General features: G+C 36.8%; 2 protein-coding genes across 5 annotated transcripts in view; one reads left to right on the forward strand and one right to left on the reverse strand.

Annotated features, from left to right (window-relative positions):
* Positions 1-20,729, forward strand: part of ART3 (ADP-ribosyltransferase 3) — a 141,450-nt gene that overhangs the window by 12,137 nt on the left and 108,584 nt on the right. The window lies entirely within an intron of this gene.
* Positions 4,542-7,011, reverse strand: CXCL10 (C-X-C motif chemokine ligand 10). The gene is made up of 4 exons (XM_027544788.1): positions 6,776-7,011; positions 6,129-6,255; positions 5,815-5,904; positions 4,542-5,385 (listed from the first exon to the last, which is right to left on the reverse strand). Exons 1-4 carry the CDS (start codon positions 6,828-6,830, stop codon positions 5,349-5,351), a joined length of 309 nt encoding a protein of 102 aa, XP_027400589.1. The 5' UTR covers positions 6,831-7,011; the 3' UTR covers positions 4,542-5,348.

Genomic DNA, 20,729 nt, shown 5'->3' on the forward strand with positions numbered 1-20,729 from the left:
TACATTCACTAATAGGTTGGTGATTTTTAACACGAGCTGTTAAGTTTTAGTCTAGCATGGAGAAAGAAATTCTGGTATCTATATGACTCTGTTTTCAGTTCAGATCTTTTTTCAGAGATGATTAGTTTCATAAAGGTCTCTGACAGCATAAATCTTAGTCCTTTAAGACTGATGCTTAAAATTCAGTGTCTTTGAAAATTGCTTAACTTTTCCCCTCCTATTATAATTAAATAAAAACAGTAAACATGTTCTTATAGGAAACTTGGAAAATAAAATTTAAAAAAATCATATATAATCCTATCATGTCATTCAGTCATTCAGTTGTGCCTGATTCTTTGTGACCCCATAGACTGCAGCATGCCAGGCTTCCCTGTCCTTCACCATCTCCCGGAGCTTGCTCAAACTCATGTCCCTCGAGTCAGTGATGCCATCCAACCATCTCATCCTCTGTTGTCCCTTCTCCTCCTGCCTTCAATCTTTCCCAGCATCAGGGTCTTTTCGAAGGAGTCAGTTCTTTGCATCAGGTGACTATGGTATTGGAGCTTCAACATCAGTTGTTCCAATGAATATTCAGGACTGATTTCTTTTAGGATTAACTGGTTTGATCTCCTTTCAGTCCAAGAGTTTTCTCCAACACCACAGTTCAAAAGCATCAGTTCTTCAGTGTTCAGCTTTCTTTATGGTCCAACTCTCACATCCATACCTGACTACTGGAAAAACCGTAGCTTTGACTAGACAGACTTTTGTCAGCAAAGTAATGTAGAAATAGTATTTTAATTAGCTCTTGATAGTTTGTTGTCTTAGCAACATTTATGGAGGATTTCTACTGCTCTTTTATTTGAGAAAACAGAGGTCCATACAAGCTGTAATGACTTACTAAATATTATATTCTTACTGCTTTATTGAGGTTTCAGCCAGGCTCTGAATGGAGGGAGAACAGTGTTAATCAGTTATCAAGGTCTAGATATGGGACATGAATTAACCAAATATGGTTTGACAAAGAAAATTAAGAGGCAAAATTACAATTACTTTTCCCTTTCCCATTTTCCCTTCTTTATAGGAAGCCAGTGTTCTTAAATCAGGTTGCAATATATTGGTCATTGTAGGCCATATATTCCCTCCCCCTGCCAAAAAAAGAGATTCTCTCCCTGAGATTTACAACGTGACTGTAATACGGTAGATACGTCCATTTTGTTCACTGTGTACATCAAATTTTACTTACATCAGCTTTCTGCTTAGAAAAGACGTTCTTTTTTCACCTCTTAACTTCCCTAAGAATAGAGACTTATTTTTTAAAATATCTTCATAGATTTCTCTTCCTGAACTAGAGTTCTGCATGAGCCTTGTTTTCTGGCTTATAATTTTTAAAAATCTCATTAAATTTTTTTCTATTTGTGTAAGAGACAAGTACACATTCCCTTCCAAATTTATATCCCTCATGGCAATTAAGTAAGGGAGTCCCTTGTTCTGGACAAGGCGGTGTAGACTGTATAGCATTTAAGAGCCAAGATGTCACTTCCATCCTTCTCTTCCTGTCATCGCGACTCTCAACTGAGATTGAGGGAGACTGTTCTTGAGTTGGTGTAGAGGCCCTGCCCAACTGCATGGAACTTGGTTTGAACAAGAAATAAATTTTTATTGCGGTGCGTATTTAATATTTTGAGAGCTTTGTTACTACAACATAGTCTAGCAGTCTTGAACATTTTTTCATGTATGTTTTATAATATGTATATAGTTTATAAATATGTACTGATAATGATGGCATACTTAGAAAGAATTTTTCATGATCTAATTCCTGTCTGTCTCCTCAAAATCATTTCTCACAATATCCATTTAAACTTCCATTCTTCCAGACTGAATACACTATGCTGTTTCACACCTGTGTCTTTGTACATGCTGTTTCCTTTACTAGAATTCACTTTTATTTTTCTACCTATCAGATACATACATGTCTTTCAAATTTCAGATTGCCATCACTTTCCCAGGAAAGGCTTCCCTGATTTCCTCTATTTTCTTTGTACATTTGGGGTTTTTTCAGTTCAGATTTATTTACCTTTGTTTCTGTCATTAATAGTAAATTATAAACTTCACAGAGTAGTAATTTCTTTTAACCTGGGTATATAATGGGGATAAATGTTTGTTAAACGAATGCCCTGCCTTTGAACAGAGAACAATTTAAAGCTCTGTTGGTTAATACCTTCCTGAAAAGTAGTTGGCAGTTGGTTGAGAATAAAATAGGTGATCTTTTGTGTAAATTCATGGGGTCAGGAAGAAAAAGAAAATGAGAGGGCAGGAAGGAGAAATTCTGCCACTTCGATTTTGCTGTGATCCCCTAAGGTTTTCATACTAAGGGCCATGTAATATGGTGTTAGTGTTTGTGCTTTCTCTGCATTAGATTTTTATCTATCTTTTAAGTTTCCTTCATTGGGTACAGTTGACATACTGAACTGGTACTATCATATTAGTTTCAGGTTTAGAACCAAATGGTTCAGTATTTGTATATATTGTGGAATGATCGATCGTCATGTCACCTCAATAAGTCTAGTTAGTAACTGTCACATGGTTACAGTTTTTTTCCTTGTGATGAGAACCTTTACCATTTACTCTCTTGCATAACTTTCACATATGCAGTACAGCATTATTAACTACAGTCGTTCTGCTGTACATTACATCCCCAGCGATAGCTCTCTTATTCTGTCATTTTTGCTATGTGAAGTTGCTTGATGTTCGTGAAGACATCTCAGAGTTGGTAATATTCTGAAGTTCTTTGTTTCTTTGCTAGTTTGTTTTGGTTTATTAAGTGTAAAATAGAGCATGTATTTAAAAATTAAATGTGTAGGTACAGATTAAAGAACAAATTCTCATGTACCCATTATTTAGGTGAAAAATAAAACTTTACTATAGTCCAGAAGCCCCTTATGTGCTATTCCCTGGTTTCATTTCCTTCTCACCTCCTGAAATAATCACCATCCTGAACTTTATGGAAATCATTCCTTTGTATTTGTCTTCATCGTATATGTCTCTACAGTTGACCCTTGCACAACATAGGGATTGGGGTGCTGACCCTTGCACAGCATAAGGATGGGGGCGCTGACCCTCTTCCCCACCCAAGTCAAAAATCCATATGTAACTTTATAGTTGACTCTTCATATCTGTTGGAGAAGGAAATGGCAACTCACTCCAGTATTCTTTCCTGGAGAATCCCATGGACAGAGGAGCCTGGCATGGGGTTGCAAGAGTCAGACACGACTTAGCGACTAAACCACCACCACCACCACCTCCATATCTGTGGTTCCACATCTGGGGATTTACCCAACTGCAAATCATGTAGTACTGTAGTACGTATTGAAAGAAATTTCGATGTAAGTGGAACCACGTAGTTGGAACTTGTGTGTTCAGGAGTCTTTGTCAGTGTTTACTTTCCCTGTTTTAAAACTTTATATAGTAAATGGAACCATGCTGCATGTACTTTTCTGTGGCAAGCTTCTTTTGTGCAAGATTGTTTTTGAAATTCATCCATGTTTATGTGTATAGTTGTACTTCATTTATTTTCACACTGTATAATATTCCATTGAATTAAAATACTCTAGTTTACTTATCCATTCTATTTATGAACATGTGGCTTTATATACAGAGTTTTACTATTGTAAACAGTGTTGCTAGAACATTCTCTCTGTATATCCTATATAAGAATTTATCGGCGGTGTCTACATAGTAGTTGAATTGGTAGAGCATAGAGTGTGCACATGTTAAATTGTATGAAATAATAACAAACTGGTTTTCAGGGTAGTCATAGCTGTTTTCTCTTTCATCAAAAGTGGAGTTATCTCTTTACTCTAGATACCTTCCTGATACTTGATATTACCCAACATAAAGTTTTTTTCTAATTTGGTGGCATGAAATGGTATACCATAATAATTTGAATGTATGTGTCCCTGATTACTAATGAAATTGAGCATCTTTTCATATGTTAAGGGATTGTGTTTTTTTCTTTTCTGGAATCCTGTTCATTTGTTTCCTGTTTTTCAGCTAGTTGTCTGTCCTTTCCTTTTCAGATACTAATAATGTGCCAACTAAATGCTTTGCAAATACCTTCTCAGTGACTGATTGGATATGGGAGGTGAGGGAGAAGCAGTGTAGAAGTACTCAGAAAAGTCTGGTTTTGGGAGCTGAATGGATGCTGCTGCTGTTCATCTAGGGTGTAAAATAGAGGAGGAGAAATAGATCTGGGCGCAGGGGAAAGAGGCATTAATTTAAGATATTTTGGAGTTTGATGTTATCAGGTTGCAAATGTCTCATAGAAAGTTCACTCTTAAGGATCTGAAGCTTAGGCCAAGCTCTGCTTTGCCACATAAGCCCTGGAAGAATCCTGTATGATGGGCCTTCCAATCCTGTATGATGAGACTATAGTTGGAAGGAATGTGGTAATCCTCAAACTAATTTGTCCTCCACCCACCCCTGCTTCTTTGGCTGTGGATTCTCCGATGTATGCTTTTTATGAAATAAATGTCCCAGTCAAATGATCCACCAGACACTTCATCTTAGTTATAATTATTTATTATGTTTTTGGTTTCTAAACAATTGCATAATCTTTCTTAGTTTTTCTAGGAGAGAGCATTACTTTTATTTTGGAAATCATTTAGCATATTTGTCTTACATAGCATGCAGAACATGTATCTAAATTTAAAAATTTATTCCATTGCAATAATTACACAAGTTAATAGTTGTATACAAGTTATTCCATGAACACTGAAAATCGTATAAAAAACATATATCCTTAAGAATTCTACTTTGTATAGTTTTTGACTAAGTACTACAGTTTTCACCTACATTTCCAAATATTTCTGGCTGCTTCTATATATTTGGAACTATGTACATAACACCTGAAAGAATATGGGCCCCTTGGAGGGGTGGCAGTGGAAGCCCCTGCAGTAAAGATCTTTCTTTAAAAAGCAGATTGTGTTATTGGTTTGAATATCTCTTAGTTATTTGAGATCCTAAGGTCTCTAATAAGCCCAGAGCTGGAAAGATCCCTTAATTACCTAGAAAGATTGGAAAGGGGAGGAAACTGTCAGTAGCAAGGCTGGGACTTAGCACATTGACTGAGAACGTAGTGCCTCGGTGTAGCTTACAGTTATAGTGCCAGGGCAGAGTTACTACTGAACAGCTCAGGGTGATGAGCCACCCTCTCCCTTGCAGGAGTAGTAGCAGCTGATATGGTGACTGGCTTGGTCACCTTTTAGGAAAACCGAAGTCCACGGACAATTAGGGCTTGACATATACTGTACACAGGGAAACAGTTGTAGAGGTAGCTTCTCTCTGGTCCATCCTTATCAGTAGTGCAGTGATTATGCCTCTTTCCGTGTTCGAGGAGATCTTTTAGTCCTGTAAGAAGAGAAAGAGGGTGTAAGAGACTCTAATGAGTCCAGTCTAAATTCTGCTAGGAACATACTGAGTTCATAGGTAATCCTAGGTCCTTAGATGAAATGTGGTGAGACAATCATTGTGGGTTACACAGGATGCTTTTTTAAGGCCAGGAAAAGCTTATGGGAAATTTATCTTTGCTTGCATTGTTATAGCTCCGCTTCAAGGTTGAAGTGGCCTAATGACACTTCCAGACAGGTAATTAGAGTAACTTTTGATACCAAACAAGATGACACCTGAAGTATAGAAGCAGATGGAGGTAGTGGAAGCATGGTGGTAACACCGTTTTAAGCCAAGAATTCCACCAGAAAGCCCAATGCAAATATTTCTAACTTCCCAAAATTGAAATTTCTTAAAAAGCAGTTCTTCTGAAAGCAATAGTAAACCTACCTTTGCTTGTTAATTGCTTTCAGTAAATTCTTGATGGTCTTAGATTCTGGATTCAGACATCTTTTCTCCCCATTCTTTTTCATTGTGGCACTGTAGGAGTAAAAAAGAGTGAAAATATTTAAAACAATGTTGGGCCAATAAAACAGATGGAATATATAGTTTTAAAGTCAGGCATTTAGGTTTCACTTTAGATGTTTCTCTTTGCTCTATGGAAGTCTTAGGATCAACATAAACCCTTTACTGATGTTTGGAATAATCATCACATATTTATTGTTTGATTACAGCCAGGGAGATGATCATTAGGTTTTACTCACATAATCTCGACACGTGGGCAGGATTGACTTGCAGGAATGACTTCAAGTTTTTCTAAGGACCTTGGATTAACAGATCCATTACTGATCTCGATGCAGGAACAGCGTGTATTCCTAGAGAGAGGTACACCTGCAGGAAAAGAGACAGATGTATAGCAGAGGACATTAGCACAGTTTTCATTTTAGGCATTTAATGTGGATTTGGTAGTACTTAGCAGAACCTCTGCCTCCATGTGTAATCACATAGTCAATCTGTGATCATACAGCTCTGTTTGATTTAATTAGTTGATTCCCTGAAAGAATGGAATTGTAACTTGTTGATTGTAAGATACATTGAGCCCCAGTCATATAGTTAATTACACTTAAGTTAACTAAGGAGATACCTGTCTCTTTCTCTTTCTCTTCCTTCCCTCATATTTTCTCTGAATATCCCTCTTTCTTTTCCACTCCCACCTTCCTCCTCCTCTCTTCTTTTATTCCACTTGCTTCTCTGATAATAAGCTCTGATCAGAAGCAATCTCTGTTCATTTACCCTTCATTTTTAGGCAGGCTGTAAAACTTTTGCAAATACATTATTTCTGTACTTCAAAAATCTATACCCTAGTCCTATTTCTGTTCTTATAAATTAAGTATCCCTTGATGTTCCTTACCTTGACTCAGAGTCAGAAGGATAAGGAAGAAAATAAGAAAACCGCTTTTGTTCATGGTGCTGCAACTGAAGGTACTTCTGCAGTAGGCTCAGACTGCCTGAACAGTTGAGGAGTGTCTCAGAAAACATCGATCTCAGATGCAGTATATATTTGCAAAGGCACTTTCCCTCTCTAACTCTGATTGGATGACAGTACAGTTGACTTGGCAAAACCTGCAATCTGTTCTTTGGGGAAGTCCCACACTGCAGAATCGAAGATATTGTTTATATTTATTGTGGCTTCTGAGGTACGGAATTTCCCTCTCCCTCCTTTGTTTCAATAAGAGTGAGTTAGGTTTCACTTTCTAAAAGATGAACAGTTTCTCGAAAAAGATAACTTTATTGCAAGTAGAATTACTTTAAAAAAAGGAACTTATATTCTTGCACTTCCTGCAAAATGTCAACTTAAACTCAAATCAGAGTCCTAAATACATTTTTGTTTTTTTTTTAAACTATGTGTTGCACAGATCCATCTCTCCTTTATTTTATTGTTCTTACAAATATATCTATACATTTGTGTCCATTAAAATTAATTTATATTAATGTTTTATGCCTAAATACAGTTTTAAAATGAGTAAGCCTTAATATTTGTTTCAAATCCATTTAAATTTGCATCAGTAAGGCATAAATAGGAAATCTTACTTTTATTCACTTTTTACACTTTTTATGGGTTTCAGCGATGTCATATATGTTCTCATTTTATTTCTATAATCTGTAAGAAGATAGGAAATTATTTTATATGTGGAAGAGTAATTTTAAAGATTAAATAATAGTGTTAGGTTTTCATCCATTTATTTTAACTATGTTGCTTTTCTCTTAACATTTTAAATTTTGGTAATACTTTCAGAGGCTCAGCAATTTAAAAAATGTCCTTAGTAATAGCAATTTCTCCTCCTTTGGAGGTAAATTTAATTTTTGGAAACAATAATTTCGCCAAGCACTGCAGTATTTGATCAAATAGCGGAGTGTTTGATCAAATAGTACCAAGTAATAGGTTTGGTCTTCTGGAGAAGGTCAAAGACATGGAACTGGCAAGTTTCAAGGAATTCTAGAAGTGCTCCAATTATTCATTAACATCACTAAAATAAGTGAATAACCTCCAACATAATTATTTCTAGGTTAAACACTATGTATTTGAATATCTGATTTCTTGTATGTTAGTAAACAAGTTTCATGTACTACAGTCCATCCCTGAATGAAAACATCATAGGATCGAGAATGGAGTAAGAAAAGGATTTGTAGCTATAGTAGGGTTAAAAGCTTTTTGAGGAAATAAATTTAAAATAGGGGCATAAGTAAAGACAGACCTTAGGAGAACAGAATGGAAACAGAGATTGGTTTAAGATGGGTACAGCTCTAAGAGAATGTCACATGCAAAGCAGAGGCAAAAATGTGATAGCCTTAGAGCTGGTAACATTGATAACTAAAATAAGCACACTTTCAGCTGGGCAAATAGGGTCAAAACTTGGTTTCTTATTTTAGCATTCAGTAATGCTTGGCTGATTATTCACAGCAGACATTATTAGTAAGAAATAGGTAATACCCTTTTATATAACATGTGTTAGAAATTCACCAGTATTCAAAAGACAAATAGTCTGGTTGTATTCTTGGCAAGTGATTGACAACAGGAGATACAAAATTAAATACTATTCTAAATGCAGGCATCCAGATGCAGGTGGTACTTGGGACCTAGGAAAATATCTGGGGGGGTCTTTTCATAGTCAGCCTGGCTGCAGCAATGTAGGAATGGTCCAGGGAAAGGTAGGGCTTCCACACTAGGGTTAGACTAGTGTACCTGGCAGGAACTGGCCTAAAAGTTGGCATAGAGGCCAAGATAAAAGCCCATATTTGTAAACTGAACACATGTAAAACTTGGAACCTCGTATGCAGGGGCTCCGTCATCAGAACAGTGTATGAGTTTTGCTTCGGGATGCAGAAATTTCTGGATTGTTGAATCTCAGGTTGGTCTGTTCTAAGGACTGGGGTAGAGCTAAGCTTGCAAGTGGGTAAGTCAGTAGACTTAGCTGTGGGGAAACTGGAAAGTCAAAAGGAGAGTGAAGTGAGGCAGAGACTGATAGAACTGGGAAGACTTTCATCCAGCAAAAAGGCCTTCTTCTGATGAAGGAAAGGGGTGTGAGAGACAATGACATGGAGGAGCCCTTCCATAGCTGTTTGTGTAGAATAAAAATTGGACTGTGAGTAAAAATGCCAAACATTTTTGGGGAAATGTCTTGACATCATGGATGGAAGAGGCACTGGACAGTTCAACATTAAACAATAAACAGATACATGGTGATAATTTTATTTTTGTTAGTATCTAATTTCACAAATAAGATGCTATCTATATAGCACAGTAGGAGAGTTGAGGTAGAGATGCCCATTAATGGACTGTTAGTAAGAAAATATTTATTACTCATTTAATTGATTTTTAGTTAAATATTCAGTTCAGTTCAGTCACTCAGTCGTGTCTGACTCTTTGCGACCCCATGAATTGCAGCACGCCAGACCTCCCTGTCCATCACCAACTCCCGGAGTTCACTCAGACTCACGTCCATCGAGTCAGTGATGCCATCCAGCCATCTCATCCTCTGTCGTCCCCTTCTCTTCCTGCCCCCAATCCCTCCCAGCATCACAGTCCTTTCCAATGAGTCAACTCTTCGCACGAAGTGGCCAAAGTACTGGGGTTTCAGCTTGAGCATCATTCCTTCCAAAGAACACCCAGGGCTGATCTTCAGAATGTACTGGTTGGATCTCCTTACAGTCCAAGGGACTCTCAAGAGTCTTCTCCAACACCACAGTTCAAAAGCATCAATTCTTCGGTGCTCAGCCCTCTCACAGTTAAATATTACATAGCATTAACTATATGCCAGGCATTGTTTGAAGTGCTTTATGAATACTGACTTAATCCTTAGTTCTGGGGTCCATTTTCTTGACAACTTTGTTGTGTTGTCTTTCCGGAGAGAACATTTTCCTTGATTTGGATTTCTGATTTTTGTTCTCTCTGTCTTAATTAGCTGAAGACATCATTGAGGTTATTTTGGTGCCTCAATAATTAAACACCTAGGGTTTAAGATGGGTCTGTTTTACACTGAATCCCATACTGAAATGAAAAATACGGTATTGTATAGGTATGTTACACACATATATTCAGATAAACACGTGTTAGCCAGTAAACAATCACACAGATACACATTTATTTACTTATACTATTTTATATGGTAGTTTCCTTTCCTGAAACAGATCATGTTCTATTGGATTTGTGTTAGAATATATTGAACATTGTATATCCTGGGATTTTTGTGATGGGGAAAAAGACATTTATTTCTTCCTAGTTCTGATACTTGCATTTTAATTCTGTTAAAATATGTAAATTTTATATGAGTTGAGTTTTATTGTGGTTTTAAAAATACTGCAGATAGATTTTATCATTCAGCATCTTGTCATTTATTCAGCTAGATAATTCCTCAGCTATATTCATGAGCCTGCTCAACGTCTCTTTCATCAGAAATATAGACACCTCCCAAAGTTTTTTGTATTCTTGTGTTTAACTGTTACGACTTAATGAATCATTATAAATTATCTTTCTTTGCCTGTACTAACAGTGTTTTGTTTGGTCTGTTAAGTGTAGCTACAACTATTCAGCTCTCTTTTGGTTACTGTTAACATGAAATATCTTTTTCTGTTACTTAACTTTTAACATGTTTATGTCATTGAATATAAATTACATCGTTTGTAAAAACTGTACAGTTAGATCATGTTTTAAAAAAATCCATTCTGGAGGATAGTGGCCAAGATGGTGGAGTAGACAGATCCTGAGCTCACCTCCGTTTATGAGCACACTAAAATCACAACTATCTGCGGAACAACCATCAGTGAAAAAGACTGGAACTGCCAGAAAATATCTTCTACAGCAAGGACGTAAAGATGGAAACATAACAAGATAAGTAGGAAGGGCAGACTTGTGATAAAAATCAAATCCCATTGCCCTGGGAATGCAACCCACAAACCAGAGAATAATTATATTGTAGAGATTCTCCCTTAAATGTGAGAGTTCTGAGCTCCAACACAAAAGATTTCAAATAGCCAAAGCAATCTTGAAAAGGAAAAACAGAGCTGTAGGAATCAGGTTCCCTGACTTCAGACTATACTACAATGGTACAGTAATCAAAACAGTATGTTAACCATCACAAAAACAGAAATACAAATCTATGGAACAGGACAGAAAGCCCAGAAATAAACTTACTCACTTGTGGTCAATTAATCTACAGTAAAGGAGGCAAGATTATACAGTAGAGGAAAGACAGTCTCTTCAAACAAATGATGTTGGGAAAACTGGACAGCTACATGTAAAAATATAAATTAGAGCATTCTTTAACACCACACACAAAAATAAACTCAAAATGGCTTAAAGACCTAAATTTAAGACTGGATACTATAAAACTCTTAGAGAAAAACATAAGCCAAAACACTCTGACATAAATTACAGCAATATCTTTTTCACACCATCTCCTAGAGTGATTGAAATAAAAACAAAAAATAAATGGGACATAATTAAACTTAAAAACTTCAGCACATCAAAGGAAGCCATATATGAAACAAAAAGACAACCCATAGAATGAGAGAAAATATTAGCAAACAAAGAAACTGACAAGGAATTAACTCCAAAATATGCAAACATCTCATGTAGCTCAATAGCCAACAAAAAAAAGAAAAACCCAATCCACAGATGGGCAGAAGTCCTAAATTTCTCCAAAGAAGACATGCAAATGGGCAAGAGGCACATGAATAGATGTTTAACTTTGCTAATTATTAGAGAAATGCAAATGAAAACTGCAGTGAGATATCAGCTTACACCAGTCCGAAGGGCCATTATCAAAAAATCTACAAACAATAAATGGTGGAGAGAGTGGAGAGAAGGGAACCCTCCTACATTGTTGGTGGGAATGTAAACTGGGATAGCCACTATGGAGAACAATATGGAGGTTCCTTAGAAAACTAAAAGAGAACTACCATATGACCCAACAGTCCCATTCCTGGGCATGTATCTGGAGAAAACTCTAATTTGGAAAGATACATGTACCCACAATGTTCACTGTAGCGCTGTTTACAATAGCCAAAACAAGGAAGCAACTTAAATGTCCATTGACAGATGAATGGATAAAGATGTGGTATATACATAACAATGGAGTATTGCTCAGCCACAAAAAAGAATGAAATAATGCTGTTTGCTGTAACATGGATAGACCTGGAGATAATCATACTAAGTGAAGTACATCAGACAAAGACAAATATATGATATTGCTTATATGCAGAATCTTAAAAAAAAAAGATGCAAGTGAACTTACTTACCAGACAGAAACAGACTCAGAGACTTAGAGAAGAGAACAAACTTATGGTAACTTATGGTTACCAGGGGAAAGGGATAGATTCAAAGTTCAGGATTGACATGTACACACTGCTGTCTATGTCAAACCTGTGTCCCCTGCAGTAGGACTGCAGTTTTAACCACTGAACCACCAGGGAAGTCTCCAGCCACTATATGTAAAACAGATAATCAACAAGGACCTACAGTATAGCACGGGGAACAGGGCTCAATATTCTGTAATAATCTAACTAGGAAAATAATTTGAATCACATCACTGTACACTTGAAACTAACACAATATTGTTAATCAACTATGCTCCAATATAAAATTTAAAAAAAATCCATAAGTTGTCATGTCATTCTTCTGCATAGGACCTTTCAATAACTTAGTTATATTTAGAATTAAATCCAATTCTGTATCTTGTTTTACTAAGTTCTCTGTAATCTGGTTGCTACTGATTTCTCCACCCTTATCTCACATTTTCCCTCTCAGCCACTATACTCCAGTCATGGAGGCTTTTATACTAGCAATTTTCTTTATTTGGAATGTTTTTCCCCTTGTTCTTTGCATTGGTGCTTCCTTCTGGACGTTTGGGTTTTATCTAAATAGTCCCTTCTCTTACCAAACAATCTAGAACATCCATGACCTTATTTTAATTCTCTGGCATTTCTCACGCTCTGATACTTTCTTAGCTTACTTTTTAATGTCTGTTTTGTCTCATTCAATTATAAGCCCTCAAAGAACAGGGACCTTATCAGTCTTTTTCAGAGCTCATACCTTTCACCTAGCATGTCACCTGGCATATGGAAGGTACTCAATAAATACTGGATGGATGGATAGATGTATACATCTTTCCAGACTTTAAGCAATGATGCAAATAAGAATTATACATCATCAAAAAGAATTTCCATTGACTCATCACATGTCTACATTAAGACATGAATAAATACTACTGTTTCCTAGTTTTAGAAATCATGTTTAACCTAAGAAAGCTATAATTTCCCCAGAAGTTAGCATAGATTCAGATAAGTGGAATAAATACAGGTATTCTCAGCTAGCTATAGGTCAGAATCTTTATTTCTAGACAGTGGAGTAAATAAGTAAAAGGTGGTACACTAAAACTTTTAAATTATTCGTTGGAGGTTCTCTGCAATTATGTACTGAATGAATGAAAGAATGCAGGTCTTTTCAGTGCATATTGCTTATGTGTTCATTGATGGTTTTGGAAGCAGAAGAACAAGGAGGATTGTACTTCTTCTCATTATTGTCTCTCTACTTTATGAAGGGAACCAAGCTAGTCTCATGGGATACTAGGATAAGATCCAGTGTCTGTCCTTGATGGATTTGCATTCTAACTAGAAAAGCCACAAATATGAAACAGTAAATATCAATTTAAAAAACTGTGTGATCGATGACAAATGAGTGGTATAGGTAATATATGATATGGGGGGTTATAGGTGATTATATTTACTAAGACCAGTAATAGATGAACCTTAAAGTGTGGATTGTATTTAGACAAGTGGCCAGGAAGGGAAGCATACGCAGTTAGACAAGTGTCACCAAAAATGCACTAGAGAGATGCCAGCCAGCCAATCAGGCAGATTGCTTCAGTCTCATAGGGTTGGTAATATCTTGTTAGGATTCTGTAGGATCTGGTCCTGAGGTTTACAGGTCTGTAAACTCATTTTTTTCTAATAATTCAGGGTAAACATGTTCTTAGAGTTAATTCTGCAAACCAGATACACAAGAACGTGAGATGAAAATTAAAGACAGTTTATTCATTTATATGAAGACCTTCCAGTGACTGGAATGATTGAGTCTGATAACCAATTCACTCTTTTCTAGTATCAGAGTACCTGAGAAGTTGAATTAGTTATCGGGTTGTTTTCTTGTGAAAACAGAATGAAAACAAAGGATTGTTTTCTCCTTGTTTTTAGTGGGGCTCTGCTCAGGAGAGAAACCTTTATAAGTGTGATCAATGTGGAGGAGAATTCTGAAAAACAAACCTTTAGAGACAATAGTAAGCCAGCTATTGTTATATCCACTGGCAGCCTTACATGAATCATGTGAATAAAAATCTAAATAACTTTTAAATTTTAAATTTTGCATGACTTTTTATATATTCACTTTCTTAGTATTCACTGATCTGAGTCTAGTTTTTAAAAGAAAGAATTAAGGGGAAAAGTACATCTGTAGTTTCAGTTTCATTTGCTTTTGATTTAAGACTATGGCATCAGGCCAAAAGAAAGTGTCTGCCCTAACAGACTTGTTACAGACCCAGAAAAAAAATGCTTTCCGAGAAACTAATGTGCTTAGAAGAAATTTCCTAAAAAGTGAGCAGGAGCAATTCAGTGATTTCCATAGGCTGAGAATGCCCTCAGCTGATTTATAGTACATTTTGGAAAGTCTGGGAGAGGAGGGTAAAGCTTTGCCTTTCAAAGTTTTGACTGAGTTGTCAAAAGATCCTCCTAGCTAACGGTGGCTGGTAATACTGGTTATATACTTTTGAGTTACCAGGGCGTCTCATCATTCACAGCTAGGGCAAAGTTGGTGATGTATACTTAAAATGAGCATGCTTGGGAAGGCCTGCAAATAAATAACTTCTGTTTGTATGCATACTGAAACCATGCCGTGCTTTGCTTTTCTCACACTTAATGGGATGATGAGATGGTCTGGGTCTCTACAGATAGCAGTGTATAGTTTGGTCTCTTACCTGCTCTGTGAACCTGGACAAACTGTTAGGTAGGTCTGTGCTTCAGTTTTCTTATTTTCAAATATGCATTATAATACATATCTTTCACATTGTTCTAAAGATGACAGATTATTAAAAATGTATTTTAAGAAGTCTAAATGAAGTTTTAACTGGCCAGCATTTTAAAAATATAGCCAAGTCTTTCTCCAAGTTTCAGCTTATCTCCTAAGTGCAACAGGTAGTATTTTCTTTCTAGATGATGTAGTAATTCGTATGATCAGATGTGTCTATTAGTCTACAGCATTGACCAGCCATAGCATGCCTCTTCTGGTGGAATTTAGTCTTAGGAAAGGGCTTATTTAGGTAACTTGTTTTACCTTCAGTGCATAAGAGTATACCATGAATTTACTAAACAAGACACAGATGCTCATTTTTTACTTTTCTTCTTTGTGCTATAGGTCATAGCCTGAAAAATTTAAAAAAAAGAAATTCAAGCCAGAAGTATTGATAAGGAAGAAATAAAATTTTGCATAGAAGATATTTTTGCATAGGAACCACCCCTTCAAATTTAGAAATGATCGAATTTATCAAAGTAGGTGGCTACAAGATCAGTGTACTACGCTTTCTCCATCAGAAACAAAATAATTTTAATGTTATTTTATAAAAATTTACAGAAGAAACAAATTCTTAAAAACATGAATATTAGGAGTGAAACTAACAAAAGGCAAGCAAGACTTGTTTGCAGAAAATGTAGGTGAATTTTTCTAAAATAATGTTGAGATTAAATACAGAAAGATTACCCTTTTGATAAAGTTAAGCAAAACTAAAATTTAATAATATTTTAACTGTGTGTTTATAAATAAAAACTAATTTTAAAAAGGCTTCCCAGGTGGTTCAGTGGTAAAGACTCTTCCTGCTAATGCCGGAGATGCAAGAGACATCGGTTCGATCTTTGGGTTGGGAAGATCCCCTGGAGGAGCAAATGACAAATTGCTCCAGTATTCTTGCCTGGAGAATGCCATGGCCAGAGAAGCCTAGTAGGCTACAGTCATAAAGAGTTAGACATGACTGAGCGCAGAACACACACAATTTTAAAAAGCAAGGGAGTGATGGTTGCACAATAACATGAATGTACTTAATATTGCTGAACTGAACACTTAAAAATGTTTCAGTTCAGTTCTGTTCAGTCGCTCAGTTGTGTCCAACTCTTTGCGACCCCATGAACTGCAGCACACCAGGCTTCCCTGTCCATCACCAACTCCTGGAGTTCACCCAAACTCACGTCCATCGAGTCGGTGATGCCATCCAGCCATCTCATCCTCTGTCGTCCCCTTCTCTTCCTGCCCCCAGTCCCTCCCAGCATCAGAGTCTTTTCCAATGAGTCAGCTCTTCGCAGCAGGTGGCCACAGTACTGGAGTTTCAGCTTTAGCATCATTCCTTCCAAAGAACACCCAGGACTGATCTCCTTTAGAATGGACTGGTTGGATCTCCTTGCACTCCAAGGGACTCTCAAGAGTCTTCTCCAACACCACAGTTCAAAAGCATCGATTCTTCAGCGCTCAGCTTTCTTCACAGTCCACCTCTCACATCCATACATGACCACTGGAAAAACCATAGCCTTGACTAGATGGACCTTTGTTGGCAAAGTAATGTCTCTGCTTTTGAATATGCTATCTAGGTTGGTCATAACTTTCCTTCCAAGGAGTAAGCGTCTTTTAATTTCATGGCTGAAATCACCATCTGCAGTGATTTTGGAGCCCCCCAAAATAAAGTCTGACACTGTTTCCACTGTTTCCCCATCTATTTCCCATGAAGTGATGGGACCAAATGCCATGATCTTAGTTTTCTGAATGTTGAGCTTTAAGCCAACTTTTTCACTCTCCTCTTTCACTTTCATCAAGAGGCTTTTTAGTTCCTCTTCACTTTCTGCCATAAGGGTGGTGTCATCTGCATATCTGAGGTTATTGATATTTCTCCCGGCAATCTTGATTCCAGCTTGTGCTTCTTCTAGCCCAGCGTTTCTCATGATGTACTCTGCATAGAAGTTAAATAAGCAGGGTGCCAATATACAGGCTTGATGTACTCCTTTTCCTATTTGGAACCAGTCTGTTTTTCCATGTCCAGTTCTAACTGTTGCTTCCTGACCTGCATACAGGTTTCTCAAGAGGCAGGTCAGGTGGTCTGGTATTCCCATCTCTTTCAGAATTTTCCACAGTTTATTGTGATCCACACAGTCAAAGGCTTTGGCATAGTCAATAAAGTGGAAATAGATGTTTTTCTGGAACTCTTTTGCTTTTTCCATGATCCAGAGGATGTTGGCAATTTGATCTCTGGTTCCTCTGCCTTTTCTAAAACCAGCTTGAACACCTGGAAGTTCACGGTTCACATATTGCTGAAGCCTGGCTTGGAGAATTTTGAGCATTACTTTACTAGTGTGTGATATGTTAGGTTATGTGTATTTTACCACAGTTTTTAAAAAAGCAAGGGAAGAAACAGTTCAGAATAGTGATTGTCTTGGGGTTGGCAAAGGCAAGGGAATAGGATAGGGAAGAAACACATAGTTACATTAAGTTATTAATGTTCTAGTTCTTGATTTGGGTGGTGTGTTCATGGGTCTTCATTTTATTATATATATATATATATATATATGCCTCAGAGGTGACAATGTATGTATCATCAACTACAGTGATTAATCCAAGTCTGTATACCAGTGGTCCACTGAAAAATTAATTGACTATAAAGTTCTCATTTCAGAGAAAGTGTGAGAGTAAGTTTTTATTCCTGGTTCCTCCTTTTGAGAGGACCAGAAGAAATGTGGCATAATTATGCCGCTGCTTTTCTGAGTCATTTCATATATTAAAAATTGGAAGTTTCCAAGATCTCAATTAAATTGTAGCCATGTTTTGACTTAACAGAGTGACTGATGGATTTAAATCATTGTGCTATTCAGAAAGGGACTTGTTCAGTCACTAAGTAGTATCTGACTCTGTGAATCTTATCCAGTGAACTGGCTCTTCACTTTGGGTGGCCAAAGTATTAGAGCTTCCACTTCAGCATCAGTCCTTCCAATGAATATTCAGGGTTGATTTCCTTTAGGATTGACTGGTTTGATCTCCTTGCTGTCCAAGGGATTCTCAAGAGTCTTCTCCAGCATCACAGTTTGAAAGCATCAATTCTTCCAGGGAAGCCCCAAATCACATCTTTATCCATTCATCTGTTGATGGTCATTTAGGTTGCTTCCATGTCTTGGCTATTGAAAATAGTACTGCTGTGAACACTGGGGAGTGTGTATCTTTTTGAATTAGAGTTTTCTCTGGATATATGCCCAGGGGTGGGATTGCTGGACCATGTGGCAGTTCTGTTTTTAGTTTCTTAAGGAACCTCCATATGTTTCTCTGGAGTGATTGTACCAGTTTACTTTCCCAGCAAGAGTGTAAGAGGATTCCCTTTTCTCCATTCTCTCCAGCATTTAGTCTTTGTAGATTTTTTTGATGATGACCATTCTGACTGGTGTGAGGTGATACCTCTTTGTAGTTTTCACCTGCATTCTAATAATTAGCAGTCTTGAACGTCTTTTCATGTGCTTTTTGGCTGTTTGTTTGTTTTCTTTGGAGAAATATCTTTTCTCCAAAGGTTTTTCTTTGGAGGAAGGTTTTCTGTCTTTGGATTGAATTGTTTTTCTTTCTTTTTTTTAATATGTTGAGCTGCATGAACTGTGTATTTTGGAGACTAATCCCTTGTCAGTTGCTTTGTTTACAAATATTTTCTCTGATTATGTGGGGTGACTTTTTGTTTTGTTTGTTTCCTTTGCTATGCAAAAAGCTTTTATGTTTAATTAGGTCTCATTTGTTTACTATTGCCTTTATTTTTTATTACTCTAGGAGGTAGATCCAAAAAGATACTGCTGTAACTTATGTCAAAGTGTGTTCTATGTTTTCTTCTATGAGTTTTATAGTCTGGTCTTACATGTAGGTCTTTAATCCATTTTGAATTTATTTTTGTATATAGTATTAGAGAATATTCTAATTTCATTTTTTAATGTGTAGCTGTCCAGTTTTCTCAGAACCACTTATTGAAGAGACTATCTTTTCTCCATTGTATAGTCTTGCTTCCTTTGCATAAATTGTCCATAGGTATGTGACTGTATTCTGGACTTTCTATCCTACCCTGTTGATCTGCATTTCGTTTTTTTTTTTTTTTTTTGACTGAAATGTCTTTGTTTCACCATCATTCTTTTAAAATTTTTTTAATTATTATATATATATTTTTACTTTACAGTATTGTATTGGTTTTACCATACATCAACATGCATTCACCATGGGTGTACAGTGTTCCCCATCCTGAACCCTCCTCCCCCCTCCCTCCCCATACCATCCCTCTGGGTCATCCCAGTGCACCAGCCCCAAGCTTCCTGTATCCTGCATCGAACTTGGACTGGCGTTTCATTTCTTATATGATATTTTACATGTTTTAATGCTATTCTCCCAAATCATCCACCCCCCTGCCTCTCCCACAGAGTCAAAAAGACTGTTCTATACACCTGTGTCTCTTTTGCTGTCTCGTATACAGGGTTGTTGTTACCATCTTTCTAAATTCCATATATATGCGTTAGTATACTGTATTGGTGTTTTTCTTTCTGGCTTACTTCACTCTGTATAATAGGCTCCAGTTTCATCCACCTCATTAGAACTGATTCAAGTGTATTCTTTTTAATGGCTGAGTAATACTCCATTGTGTATATGTACCACTGCTTTCTTATCCATTCATCTGCTGATGGACATCTAGGTTGCTTCCATGTCCTGGCTATTATAAACAGTGCTGTGATGAACATTGGGGTACACATGTCTCTTTCAATTCTGGTTTCCTCGGTGTGTATGCCCAGCAGTGGGATTGCTGAGTCATATGGCAGTTCTATTTCCAGTTTTTGAAGGAATCTCCACACTGTTCTCCATCATGGCTGTACTAGTTTGCATTCCCACCAACAGTGTAAGAGGGTTCCCTTTTCTCCACATCCTCTCCTGCATTTATTGCTTGTAGACTTTTGGATCGCAGCCATTCTGACTGGCGTGAAATGGTACCTCATTGTGGTTTTGATTTGCATTTCTCTGATAAAGAGTGATGTTGAGCATCTTTTCATGTGTTTGTTAGCCATTTGTATATCTTCTTCGGAGAAATGTCTATTTAGTTCTTTGGCCCATTTTTTGATTGGGTCGTTTATTTTTCTTGAATTGAGCTGCAGGAGTTGCTTGTATATTTTTGAGATTAGTTGTTTGTCAGTTGCTTCATTTGCTATTATTTTCTCCCATTCTGAAGGCTGTCTTTTCACCATGTTTATAGTTTCTTTTGTTGTGCAGAAGCTTTTAATTTTAATTAGATCCCATTTGTTTGTTTGTTTGTTTTTTTTGCTTTTATTTCCAGTATTCTTGGAGGTGGGTCATAGAGGATCCTGCTGTGATGTGTGTGGGAGAGTGTTTTGCCTATGTTCTCCTCTAAGAGTTTTATAGTTTCTGGTCTTATGTTTAGATCTTTAATCCATTTTGAGTTTATTTTGGTGTATGGTGTTAGAAAGTGTTCTAGTTTCATTCTTTTACAAGTGGTTGACCAGTTTTATATTTCTTTTATATTTCTTTTATGGTTTATGGTACCATAGTGTTTTGATTACTATAGCTTTATAGTATAGTCTGAAGTCAGACTATATTTATATTTCTTTTATATTTCTTTTATGGTTTATGGTACCATAGTGTTTTGATTACTATAGCTTTATAGTATAGTCTGAAGTCAGGGAGCCTGATTCCTCCAGCTCCATTTTCTTTCTCAAGATTGCTTTGTCTATTCAGAGTCTTTAGTGTTTCCATATAG

Source organism: Bos indicus x Bos taurus, chromosome 6 (genome assembly GCF_003369695.1).
Source record: "Bos indicus x Bos taurus breed Angus x Brahman F1 hybrid chromosome 6, Bos_hybrid_MaternalHap_v2.0, whole genome shotgun sequence".
Classification (NCBI taxonomy): Eukaryota; Metazoa; Chordata; class Mammalia; order Artiodactyla; family Bovidae; genus Bos; species Bos indicus x Bos taurus.